This window comes from Trichosurus vulpecula, chromosome 8 (assembly GCF_011100635.1).
Source record: "Trichosurus vulpecula isolate mTriVul1 chromosome 8, mTriVul1.pri, whole genome shotgun sequence".
NCBI classification, from domain to species: Eukaryota; Metazoa; Chordata; class Mammalia; order Diprotodontia; family Phalangeridae; genus Trichosurus; species Trichosurus vulpecula.
The window spans coordinates 146,992,657-147,006,933 of record NC_050580.1 but is presented as its reverse complement, the minus strand read 5'-3'; the positions used below and the strand labels follow the sequence as shown (position 1 = coordinate 147,006,933).

The window sequence follows — 14,277 nt, the reverse complement described above, 5'->3', positions numbered from 1 at the left end:
GGACGAGGGAAATAGAAATCTCCCTAGTTACTGGTAATGTGACTTTCTGGCAGATGTCTCAGAAGAAAAGTGGTTTGTCTTACTGCTCCTATGATTCCTTGTCTTCAAGAGATTGGGGCTGTTTGGCAAGGGGACGAAAATCCTGAAGACAGCTTGTTTTCGTAACAAGAGACTATAGCGAAGACTATAGACAACAAGGGGACTATAGCGAAGTTTGGGAAGATATTTTCCTTCTAGGCAGGCACACTGAAGGTTAGTGGCAACGCAAAGAATTACATTTCAACTTTTGGCTCATGTCTAGAAATATGGAGGGGCTGGACCTCACTGTACTGGCAAAGGAGACCTTTAGGAGAAAGCGCAAATGAGATCATGGGGATCTGTAAGGTGACTTCAGAGATTAAAGACGTAAACACCAGGGGGCATTGCATGGAAGCTGCATCCACATACACACATTTCAGATGACACCTCCATTTATTTGCGTTTTAGTTATGTTATTCTGCAGTGGCTTTGAAGGGTAGGTAGGATTTGGATAGGTGGAATGGTCCACCTAAATTACACATTTTTAGACTATGATTTTTTTAGCAGGATATAATTATTAAATTATATTATTAAGCTTTTTATATTTTTTGGATTGGACCTGTGGTTTCATTTTTACAGAAAATTCCCAAAGATGATTGGCTGTTACTCTGCAAACAACAGTCTCAGAGGGCTGCCTGGGGGGCACTGAGAAGGAAGAGACTTTCTCAGGATGACACAGCTAGTATGTTAGAGGTAGGCCAGGACCCAGGTCCTCCTGACTCTAAGACCAGCTCTTTAACAACTATCCTACCCTATCGTGTCCACTGTTATACAAGGGGTCCTAGCATCATAATGGTGAAGGGGATATTAAAGGTCATTTAATCCAACCCCTTCATTTAACAGATGATGAAACCGAATCTTTTAAAAAACAAAAACAGCCTTCTCCTCCATCCCGCCCCCCCCCCCCAAAAAACCCCCAACTGCCATGCAATTGAATTTGAGGAGATGACAAAACTACTAATAATCCTTAGGCCAAACAAAGGAGAACTAAGAACTACTATTTTGTGGTGAGGCTGAATGGAATAGGTAGTTTACAGGTGAGTCACATCTAAGAAGCCCTCAATTTAAACACAAAGTGGCATGACAGTTGGTACTCAGACACTAGCTGTGTGACCCTGCACAAGTCACTTAACCCTGTTTGCCTCAGTTTCCTTATCTGTAAAATGAGCTGGAGAAGGAAATGGCAAAGCACTCCAGTAGCTCTGCCAAGAAAACACCAAATGGAGTCATGAAGAGTTGGACATGACTGAAAAACGACTCAACAACAACAAACTCAGAAGAAAACTATCTGTGTAAAATTGGTCACTCATTCCATAGGACTTAAATGCTACAGAATGAATGACACTGCTTGGAACTGAGAAAAATGGCATTTTTCACTTGTACTGGCTCCCTAGCTCTGGTGCTTATATAGTCAGCCACTGACAAAGGAAAAAAAAAGATTGTTTATGACTCGAATAGTCCAACGGTACAATGGGAATATGCATGTTTAGTCCAGGACCTGTCTCTCCATTCTAAAGTGGAATGCCTTCCTTAATAAGGAGCAGCTGGAAGGCCTGGAATCTAAATACTTAATTACATTTGTCAGGTTTATATAAACACAGTTTTAGGCCAATCTAGACCAGGGCTGGCAATTCAATGAGTAAAGACGTAATGTGTAGCTATTTCGGATCCTATCCTGGATCACTCAGGCCCTCTCTCCAGATGCTTTTCAATTCCTCAGTTTTCTACCACTTGCACATGCTGGGCTCACTCACCTTCCCTTGGGCCACCAGCTCTCTCTGGGCAGCCGAAGCTGATTTGACGAGGGCACTCGTGGCTGCTGCAATGGATTTGGCTGCTTCTAAGATCTGTTCTTCAAAATCCAGAGTCTCGTCTGCTTGCTATAATCAAAAGAAGACATTGTCATATGTAATTCATATGCACAAGGAAGCTGTTCCTGACAACCCGCACCATGTTGTCTCTTCCATTACTGGTCTTTATTGTTCGTAAACCCATCACACCATAGAGCATAAGTTCTCTGCCATCTGGATTTGTGCACATCTGCATAAAAAAAGTAAGAGCTGACCACTGGCAGGCACTGCAAAGATTTCAACGTGGGCAGATTGTAAAATGCACATTTCTAAAAGCCATATTTCCTTGTACAAAACTAGAACAGAAAGCATAGAAGCACACTGAATAATATATTTTGAGTGCATGCTTTTCCAATAAGATACTACATGAGACCTGGGGTACAATTTGAGGGTCATGTTTCTGATGATTCTACTCTCTATAGGGCCCAGAACAAGGCAAGGATGGCCATCTTCCATGCTGCATTGTGAAAAATGAAAACGAAATATTTGTCTGATTTTCTAACGGTGAATGTTAAAGAAAACCACACACTGGCAACACAATTAGTGCCAGGGACACAATCCAAACAGTGTTGAAAACCTTTCCAAATGTGCTTCAAAGCATAAGCTATCAAGTAGAAAGAAGCTGGGCCTGGGGATGTGCTGCTTGAAACACAAGGCAAATGTCATTTTAACTTTGTGCTCTGATCCTAGGCATATCTTCACTGGATCACCCAACAAGACAGAGATAAGCTGTTCCAGTTCATATGACATAGCATCCTGGGATGCTGAAGGTGTGGCAGACACCTGACCAAGAGGGTGGCCAAGAATCATTGCCAAATGCCTAATGTGGCAGGTTGGGAGACTTCACTGGTCAGTCCTTAAAGTAAGACTTGCAAACAACTCAAATCAAAGCATAACCAGTGATAACAACATTAATATGACTGTTCTGTACATTTGTGTCCTTGGCAATTGTACTCTGAACCCAGTAAAATGCCCAGCTTGTGTTTTTACAACATAATTAAAAGAGAGTTTCAAAACAAAACAAATCCTTAAAGAAAGAGGTAGGGGCACCTCTAAGAATCAGGAGATGGATTTGGCGTGAGAATATTTGTTATGTTCTCCTAGTCCTGTAACTCTGATAGCTGTGTCTGACTATGGTGTGGAATTGAGATAAAGATGGATACAGCATGGACTCCCATCCAATAAGTGGGTGGTTCAGTTACTAAATTTTTAATGGACTTTACTATAAAACAATCTCACCTAAAATACAGTCCTATGACATGGGACCCTAAGGATTATATTATGTCAAGATTCTAGCGTATAAAGAATAATCACTAAGGTTAAGGAATTTTCTTTTTTTGTGCTTTGGAAATTCATCTAAGGGGAGAATTGTGTGTATCAGAACATTTTGATTCTGGGCAGTCTATGGAATGTTGGAACTGGAAGGGACTTAAGGGATCACTTAGTCCCACTCACTCATCTGGAACAGGAGAAAAATGAGGTCCAGAGAGAGTGATGTGTTCGAGGTTAAACGGCAAGGTCAAGGCAGGGCCAGAAGGAGAACCCAGGCTGCTTGTCTACTGTTCTTTCTATCCTAGGATTCTGGCCTAACAGAAGAGTTCTCGTTTTCCCAAACCAAATGATAGATCCATTCAATTCAACAAACGTTCTTTAGGAATTCTTAAATGTTATTCCCAGTACAAATGGGGCATAGTACTAGCTTCTAGTAGAAGATATAAAATACACAGAATTCCAAAGATGTGGAATTTTACCAAGTCTGTGAATTTGGCAAATTAAGCAAACATCAGATCTTATTAAATAACAAACTCTAAGAGATGTTCCAACTTCTTTTGTTGCTCTGGAGTTTTATGCCATTAAATAGTGCTTGAAATCTATGTTCTTCTGCCTGGGGAATTAGAAATCTTTTTGATACACTGAAATTTTGGTTGCCAATAACATTTGTTACCATGCTATTTGGCCAGCACTTATTTTATTCCCAACAGTACAAACTCTATAGCTCAAGATTGTTTTGGAAAGCTCATGTGCAGAAAGCCGCTGATGTTATTGCTGCCCTTAGAAAAGAAGGGCTTCAAATGGACAGCTTGGTGGTCAAACAGGGTAGGTAGAAGATAATGAGACATTAACTGGGGTTTGTTTAGAGCCATGTAATGAAACCTGCACTATGTCTACTTCTGCATCTGCCTGGAAGTCAGTTTTATCAGTAAATCTAAACCTACTCTGCTGAAAGCACACATCAATTAGAAGGCACTTAGGTCTCCTATGCAGTGTGTGACTCCTTGCCTAACTGCTGCAGGAGCTCTCCCAAAGCCACCATGGACGTCGCAGTTCAGTGTTTATGAATGTGAAGGTTTTAATAGAGACCCCAGTTACCCTTAATTATTCCCCACGAATGGCTGCCTTCTCATGGCAACAGCCAATGGAATATACTAGTGGAAAAGGAGAGGGAAAAAAAGAAGAAATGCTGAATTGGTGTAGCTTACCAAGGTCTGCCTGGGTAAAGGGCCACAAAAAAAGATGAGTGGCTTTCTTAAAATAACGACTCACCACTGTTGGCAAGACAGCGTTAGGAGGCTGGAGGTGAATGTTAAGAAGAATTCCTTCAGTATAATGGAAAGAACACTGGGATAAGAGTCAGGAGACCTGGGTTTGAGTCTGAGCCCTACAACTAATGAACTTTATGACCTTGAAAAATGTCTTCAACTCTCAGGGAGTTTCCTCACTTTTTTTTTTCAAATAAAGAGAGAGGTTTGGTCAAATTATTTCTAAGTTCCCTTTTGGATCTAATATTCTGCTTTAGACTTTTTATTCTAATAATGACTATAGGCTAGAGCTCTATTCTCAGATGTAGAAGAAAATAAAGACTTAAAAAAAAAACCTGACACCCAACAAAACCCTGAGCTCTAGTTTCTAAGAAGAACTGACTGTAAAAAAAAAGCCAAAGGGTGTTTGTATGAATCTGCTTTAAATGAAAATCTATTGTGACTGATCATATGAAACTAAGCTAGCTAGCTGATCAAAGACTGCTTTTCAACTGTTTTTACCCACTGGGGTTGCATGCAGGACTTAAAAAAAAGAAGAAAAATCCTGCATTTAAATGGATAACTCATTTAAAGGTGGCACTGCGGTATAGTGGATAGTGGTAGTCTCAGCATCAAGAAGATCTGGGTTCTAGTCTCATCTGTGATACATACTAGCTCAGGTCACTTAATTTCTCCATAACCTGGGCAACGTTCCAAGAGTATAAGCTCTGAGAAGCGTATGAGTGTTACTATGCCAACAGATCCTCTCCTTATTTCTATGTCTAACTGATTCAAAAACTATTCATCCACCAGAGCCTGCTTAATATGAGCCATGAGAAACAATGAGTCTGGGGAAGTCAGAGAAACAAGGGAAGACTTGTATGAAATGATACAAAATGAAGAAAGAAGAACCAAGAACAATATGTATAGCAACATAGGTAACATTTTTAAAAAGCAACTGAGTTCAAACCAAACGTGATGAAACATCTTTGGCTTATTAAATTGACAAAGAAATACACATTTGCCCTTTCACTAGGGAGCTGGAGACTATGGATGGGCGATACAGTATAAACTGTCAGACCAGGCTACGTTGCTGACAGTTAGTTTTGCTTAAATGTTTTTCTTTGTTACAAGGAAGGGCTCAAAGGCAGTAGAGTAGGAGGAGGAGGAGTTCAGGGAAAATGACTAGTATTTTTTTAAAAAGGTACAATAAAAAAATCATGTAGATAGATGAATGAATGAATGATTAAAAAGAGAGCCATACAAGAAAAAAAAGAAAAGGTTTGCCTAAACGGTACTGAATCTGTGTGGTCTATGTCCCCCTCCGCGCCCCCAATATTATTAACCACCAGGGTTATTTTTTTTTTTTTGGCAAATGTATAAACATTTCAGATGGCTTTTTGTCAATTGTAATGAAAGTATGGGCATTGAACAGGCTGTGAGACAAAGGAATTGGTGACATACAGTGGTGAAGGTTATAATTTCCTCCTTCCCTCTACCTCCAGTCAAAGCTTATGAAGGGGGTTTCACTCCAACCTGTTATCGCACCCCTCCCTCCAATGTCCTTGCCAGCCACTTTTCTTGGGAGAGGGGGAAGAGCACCTTCTGTGGGTTCTCCAAAGCACTGTAGGACTGGATTGGGCTCTAGCTACACCTATGGCAACAGATTCTGAAAGCGGTAACCATGATGGCTATCTTAATGTGCACATGGTATGGAAAAGAGGATTGGTCACACAGAGGTCCTAATAACTGTCATATGATATTTTGTAACATACTCCATACACTACATACCAACTGAAGGCTCTGACCATATGAAAGTATATGACTGAGTCTAAAGCTCCCTTCTACGATATCCAAGATCTGGGATTTAATCATACTCATATAAATGCAAACATGCTTTCATTTCCTAAAGGCTACCATTGAAGAAGAAACTCTTACTTAAATAGTGCTGGGGGAAAAAAGAACAAAGAGAAGCACAATTCAAGAATGTGGTGACTGTTTCTTCCCTGTTAAGAATCAGGTCTTCAGCTGGCAAACACGTACATTTATAACATATTTTATGTCTTTACATTCTTTTAATTTTTTTTAACTCAATCTTGCCAAATTTACCACCACAAAACTAACAAGGGAATTTCCTCATTTTCCCACAGAAAAGATGAATGTTGTTTTATTTCTGCCTTAATAATGACAAAATGCATAAAAAGATACGATGATGTCATCTACTCATCGAAAGGACTATGGAATCAAGCAACTCTCACTTCTAACAGTTTCTTCTTGAAAAAATAAGGTTTAATATTTATTTCTATCATACCAAGTAGGCTAATATGGGTAAAGACTACACTATTATTTTACCTTCTGATCCCTGTTCTCTTGGCATCAGCTTGGTTACTATCCCTTCTCTTGGGGATCAGTCCTCCACCTATTTAGCCAGGTACAGGACAAATAAGTAAAGCGTTCATGTACGGGAGCTCTCTCCATTTCATGGACATAAAGCATCAAGGTTTTCTCTAATGATGGGCTCCTCTGGTTCCTTCTCCTGACTCTCTGCCTCTCAAGAGTACTAAAAGATCATTATTATATATGTTTGTTTTAATTGTGGGGTTTTAAAGTTTGGCTTGTAATTTAGGTCTGGGGCTCAGATACATGTTTTTTCTCTGGGCTGTTTTTTTTTTTTTTTTTTAATAATCTGATCTGAATCAAGGTGCTAACTGTAGTTTCTGATTACAACTCAACAAAACTGGAAATGGAAAGAAACGTAAAATGAATGAGGCATCAAGTAGCATAAAATTCTGCCCCTAGTGCAGTGTTTGACAGACGCTTACTGGGGATGGCTTGCTACTCTGACACGGTGCGGCTTAGTACCAAGAGCACTGGCTCGGGAGTTAGCGGGTGTGGGTCTCAGTACTGATTCTGCTGCTATCTCATCTCATGTTCCCAAGTCTCTTCATCTCCCTGAGTTTCAGTTTTCTCATCCAGAAAATGAGATACTGGCCTAGATAAGCTTTATGGTCTTTTCCCTTCCTAAAATCCTGTGATTTTCATATTAAACTCTCCTGGCTGAAACAGCAACTAAAAGGTACTATTTTTTTTTGTTGTTGTTTCTACTTAAGTCAAGCCCCTAAAGTATTTCCTTTCTTAGAGATTCTCCATCCCTCTTCCTCGGAGTGTTAATAAACTTCCTCCCTGTCCTTTCATCCAGCTACTCTAGGTTACTCACAGGTTGATGTCGATGCTAGTAAAGAGAGAACCCTCTGAGACATTTGTGATTTTTCCTTACTCTCCCCTTGCTGCTTTTACCCCATACATCTCTACTCAATCAGGGCTCTTCTGGGATGGGGAAGAAGGAAACAGGAAAGAATTTGCCTTTCTTCTTGCTCACAGCCAGAGGCATTCCCAGGGCAGGACAAACAGAGGATACTGCCCAGGTACTCTGCCCTACCCACTCTCTCTACCCAAGTGGGTTTGTACCTGTGCCCAGCCATATCCTTGTTGCTGGTTGAAGAGAAACACAGCAACAAAGATCACTTTGTCTCCACATAGCTGGTAGATACAAAACTAGGCAGGAGAACAGCTCATTATACAACCTTTCAAGTTAGGAATCCTTGTTTTATTTTGACAGTAAGACATAAAGGTTGAAGTCTAATTATACTAAGTTATGTCAGTATACTGAAATGTTCCTGTCTTATGGGTCAGGTGAATTTCAGTATTATAAGCACAATTAGCTATACTGAAGAATACTTGCTATTAAAAAATGAGGCCGCATCCTTCACACCAAGTCCTTAAAAAAAAAAAGAGAGAGAGATTTGGTCTATGAAAAAAGTGTGAATATTTTGCATATATTTAAATGCACTAAAAAAGAGAGAGAACAACATCTAGAACTCTTCACATATAGGAAATGAATCATTTTCTGCCAGTTGAAAGTCTGTAGGGAAAAAGGAGACCCACCTCTATCAAATCTTTCTTCATTTTCGGCTTTCAGAGTAGTTTATTATCTGCCATGGGGCAAAGCCCATGGCTTGTACCCCCAAACCCAAACTAAATATAGCCCAGGGGACCTGGGATCCATGAACTTAAAAAAAAATTTTTTTGATTATGGTATTCTAATGTAATTGGTTCTCTACAATCTTATTGTAGACATAGGCTGATTCCTGTTTTGGAAGGTTGATGGAGAATTGGTTGGTTCTAAGGCACCAGCCCCTCTCTCTAGCTCCTAGAAAATCTTAACCTTTCCCCATATTCCCCCCCCTCCAGGGTTGGAGGAGTTTGGAGCTACAGAATAAGGAATCTCCTAAGGGTCTTTCTACTTCCCTAGACTAACCCGGCTCTGGAGAGGATGCTCAGAATGGAATATTCACGGGAAGAGTTTTGTGTGATTGGTGTTGGGGAGATAGTGTTACGTGAAGCACTCTATGCCCTTTATATTCATATTTTCCAAAATCAGTGGTAATTCTGATGCGACCTGGAGGTGTAGAATTTCTGTGTGAAGCGTAATTCTTCAATGGCTTGATTCTGCTTTCAAAAGAAAGCACAAACACATGTAAATAGGTGGGCTGGAATTATTAAAAGAAGGAAAAGTCAAAATATTTATAAGCTCAGAGAAGATGAATCCTGGATACATCTGGGGGAACAGTCACAGATGACAAAACTGCTTCAGTCATTAGGCCACCAGATATATGACAGTCACTTAATTGGAAGTCTCAAAATCTGGGATACATGTTATTGATTTGAGTTTTTAAAACATCTTATTTTCTCCTTCCAATATTATTCCTTGACCAATGCCAATAAGAACAAGGCAGAAGAAAAAAAAAGTTTCAGGTGAGGTGACCTAACCACTCAGCAAGCTTTTTCCAAAACACGTCCCTCCTCCTTGAGCTATTCCACTCACCTTAGAAGCATTAAGGATATAAAAGAAAGGTAATTTATTTCAAATACAAGATTTCCCTCTCAACCTGATTTGTTCAGTTTAAATTTTAAAAAAAAGTAGCTCACCAGTATAATTTACTACCTTGGTTTTAGATAACCATTTGTTCAAAGAATTTCATAGCAAGACAGTTACTTTGGCCAAATGACTGTAGCCACATGACAAAAACTCAAGGAAGTTGTTTACTGATGAAATGAAGATGGACTTAAGTTTTGTCAAAACAGAACCTTAGACAAGTTTTAAAATTTTCTTTTTTAAAAAAATTAAAGAAATAAGGTATTTATTATTGTCTCAACGGGGCTCAAGGAATTTGGAAAGGCTATCCTCTATGCCAGGAAGCAGGAAGAGCCAAGAATGCATACTATTGAAGGGCCCGGTAGAGATCACATTTTATAACATTGAGACCAAATAATTTTGGATGCTGAAGAATGTTGAGAGAATATTTCTATCTGATGTTGTGTCCCTAAATACATGCTATTGCTGATTTTTGCCACTTCTACTATCCAAATACATACAATTTTTTAGTTTTCCTTTTAAAAATAATTTCTCTCCCCATTTTGTTTTGTTATTGGCAAACTGGAACCTTTTATACATAATACAGCAGTAATAAATTCTGAAGCTAACTCTAAAGAACAACCAAGGCTTTACTTTCTCCTCTGAAAGGAAAGAGACCCAAAGTTATTTTTATTTAAGGAGACTTATGTACAAGGAAAAGAAAATTTCTAAAAAATCTGTATCCCAAACTTTCTATTACAACAGATTAGGTTGTTTATCAGCCTCTGTCTAGTAACAGGGCTACTAATGGTAAGCTATACCAGCCTAGGAAACTCACTGGATGAACCATTATTAACACTGCACTATTTTTATTAACCTTATTAGAGCCTGACTGACCCTTTTTAAGGTTGTTCCAGATGACCTCTGTAGTCGCTTCCAAATCTGAGCTTCTAAGATACTATGAAGATTTCCATCAAGCTATCATTGTAAAGCAAAAACATAAATCACAGGGCAATTGGATGTTTTACTTTTCGCTATGTGATGTTAAAAGCAATTAGATATTTTTGGTTGAGTTTTCATCCCCTCATATTCTGGTTAAAATTTTGAGACAGCAACACTCTGGAGATTAATCTGAGGACCAGAAAAGGAACGAATTGAAATGGAAAAAAGAAAGGACATCGCTTGTGTTTGGTGGCTATAATAGTGATCTTTATCACTTGAAACAAGAAGGTGCTAGTTAGATTACTCTCGCTATCTTTTTTGTCACTGAGGATACAACCCTGAGAATTTGCTAATGTATAGATCTATGAAATATAGTCCCCTGAACCCTAAATTCCTGAGGAAGCTCTAATAATTATGTGATTTGTATCTATAATAAAAAATCTTGCAACACTAATACAGTTCCCAAGTACAACCCAAATGAATGGAATATTCCATATTTCTATAACATGATATAAGAATGAGAGGCTGAAGTCTTCTAAAGATCCTTGTGACCTTATAATACTCTTCCCTGTTGCCTTATATACTATATTATGAACCCCCGGAGACAGGGCAGGACACTGTAGGAATATGTTTGATATATAGTTGGATTAAATAACAACCTAATATATCAAACATATCACACAGAGGCCTGCAGAAAAGGCATCCAGGTTTGATTGAGCTTGAAAATGGACACAGAATTGAAGACTATGACAGCAGGGAATGGTCATCAGCTATTAGAGACGCAACTTCTTTACCTGTCTTTGGAGGCATAAGCCTATCTGTGAGTGTGGAAATAGTACTATTAGCAATATGGTACATGCATAAGCTCTCTAGCATTTTTGTTCCATCATCATACCACATTTCCAATCAAAAAGTTAATTCAGCAAGGTGGATTTTTTTTTTTGTTCTTCTTCTGAAGATCCAATGCAAAAATAGATGCTTAAATTTTAAGAATCTGAGCTGGGAGTATACCAGGCAACATCTTCACAAGTCAAGGACCATTAAACTCTAAAAATAGGCATTTTGAGCACATGGCAAGCAGAGCAATTTCACCAACAACATCACCTCCCCAAAGGTGGTTCATAAAATCAAAGGAATTGGCCAGTTGTATGCATGACAATCACTAGCACCCATCAGATGTTCAGGGACCATTATGGTAGACCAAACACACTTTCTCATAACAGTGAAAATGAATATTAATCTTACACTGTGTGTGAATATCTGTTTTTCTAAAGGTAGAAACATCACAATAAATGATTATTAAAATATTTCTGAAAAAAATTTTAAACTAAAAAAAGGTTAGAGAGAGATGATGAGTAGAGTTGAGAGAGGAGAAACAAGGAAGTGGAAAACAGAGTACAAAAATGAAAAACTTAAAATTTTTGGACATTTAATTATTTTCTTCTATTTGGGAAATCTCTCTAGGCCAGGGCTTCTTAAACTTCTTCTACTTGTGACCCCTTTGGCACTTTTAAAACTGTGGGTTGTGACCCACAGTTTAAAAAGCACTGCCTGGGCTAACGTATTTTATTTTATACTGACTTCAGTGAAAAAGCAAAGAAAGCATATGATTCGCTAAGATTAGAATATTATGGTTTGGGTAAGTAGTTTCTCAAAAATGATTAAGTAGATAACACAAGACATGTGAAAGGCTCTGAATCAAAAGTTTCCCACCATCTATTTGGAGGGTAGAGACTGGCTTTGGATCACTGAAAAATACAGCCAGCCCTGAGTAACAATACACTCTTCTTACTGGGGGACCTGACCTCAACTATGTAGCATGAGGGTAAAGACTCACATCAACCACTTAAAATATGACTTTCATTCTACTTAAATCATTTTGTTGCTTTGGTATGGAAACCATTACATTAGATGTGACATCTCTAGTAACATCTGCAAAGAAAAGAATGGGTGGAGGCCTGAACTACAATCTTGAAAAGTTTTCCTAATCTGGTACCCAAATGTACTAAATTTTCTAAATAATGATCACTTGGACTCCCTCATAGGTTAAATGGGAATTTCCCAGGAGACCTATGAAGTAACTTATACTTTTAACAGTTTCCTAGCGGATAGAAATAGGAATATCCCCTCCTACCATAATTGAGTATTTTTAATAACTCAGATCTTCTAGATCTTTCTCTTCAGTTTCTGAAATGAGTCTAAAATATTGTGACTCTAAGGAACTACAGACTTTGGTCCACTGGTGCTCCTAATACAGCAAAAAATTTAAAATACAGCTGGACATATGAAGGGAGCAGCAGGATACAACTGTGTCTGTATTCACATTGGATTGCTGTTTTTTTTTCAGACACTTATTGGTCAACTGGACTCCCCTGGAGGCCAAACAGGTATTTTCTCTAGGATATTGTGGATTTATGGCAATTTTCTATATAGGACAAAGCAGGCAGAGGCAACCATCTCTAGAAACTTTCCTGGTGGCCTGGTATCATGTACAATTACCTGGCCTGTTTTGTGGATGCTGGCCCACCCCGTCAAGATGAATTCCAATTGGCTAGAACTCTGTTCTCACTGCCACCATGAGGAGCTCATAATAGTCTCAAACGCCATGGTATTCAGTATTCAAATCCATGGCTCTCATCCTCCCTAGTGGGGAGTCAAGTGAAATGACATATCAGGTGAGCATCAGTTAGATGGAGAGAAACCAAAATTCAGAACCAGAAAAGAATTAAGGACAACTTTTTAAAAGGGAAAAAAATATCAGAAAGAACAGAGCAGGTAGCTTTAGAAGAAATTCATAATTTTTAACAAACCAGAAAACAAAGATTTTTTTTCTTATACTCTGCTGTTTTGAGTTTGAAAGAAAAATGGTCATTTTCCCCAGACATCTCACAATCTCTTTGGGATGGACACCACTTGGGGGAGATATGATTTCGTGACAAATTGAAGCAACTAAAATCCTAAACTACTAAGTTATCTTAAAGTATTTATTGCTATTTTTTGAAGGTTTTTCTTAGGTCAGGAAGACATTTGTTTGGTTTAGAAGAGAACTGTAAGAAATCTGAGTGCTCTGGGAAATGTCCCCAATCTTAATAAACTCATTAAATGGTGATAGATGTTTATACACTACATTGGTCAGTAACCTTTTCCTCGAGGAGTCTAGATGCAGTATTTTGCACTCATACCTTCCACGAAGGGGTGGAAAGACTGTGTAAGAGTATACAGCCTGTTTCTGAACTATTGAGGGTTGGCTCCCCAACCTTTCTGTGTGGAGAAGCTACTTATCATTTTTTGGAAGCCTCACAGTCAAGGAAGTTAACAAGAGCTGAGAGCAAGGATCCTAATAAGGAACACGGTGGGTAATTGCTGGACCTGTCCATGGTGGGTGGTGAGGCAGTGGATATTACTTTATGATGGAATAAGCGAGGCCAAGTAACCAGTTGGAGACCCCTAACATATATTTGTATAAAGCTTTTCAACTTCAGATATTCCTTCTCTCTATAGTCCTTTATGAACATAAGTAGTCAGCTCTGTGAATGAGGTTTTCTATCTCTTTCTCCCCCCGCTTCCCATCTCTCTCATACCCAGACATATGTGACCTTGAATTCCAATGTCTATCAATGAGCAAAAACAGAAGGAAAAACTTCAAATTCCAGTCTCTTAATCCTTCTTTGTGGAAGAAGACATTTCCAAATGACTCACTGAGGACAGGGGCTCTCTGGATTACACTTGAAGGACAGACCCAGAACCGCTTAGCTTCCTTCTACAGTGATAAAAATCAAGGTTCTACTTTCCTTCTGTGAAAAATTCGTGAAAATCATGGAATTCATAATGAACCCGGTAGCTCCTGACCTTTCAATAGTCCCAAGGAAGCATGTTACAAATATTTTCTATGTGTGAGATAGCACGAATTCTATACTATGAAAAAGTTATTGACAGAAACAATGATATGGAAGTGGACAAGCTTGACTTCTAC

At 38.8% G+C, this 14,277-nt stretch overlaps 1 protein-coding gene across 1 annotated transcript in view; it reads right to left on the bottom strand.

Moving 5' to 3' along the window:
• The window catches only part of TLN2 (talin 2), a 268,344-nt gene that overhangs the window by 11,125 nt on the left and 242,942 nt on the right, over positions 1–14,277 (bottom strand). The window contains exon 52 of the mRNA XM_036734916.1: positions 1,833–1,958. Coding sequence (XP_036590811.1) covers positions 1,833–1,958 — 126 coding nt within the window. The remainder of the gene's footprint in view (positions 1–1,832; positions 1,959–14,277) is intronic.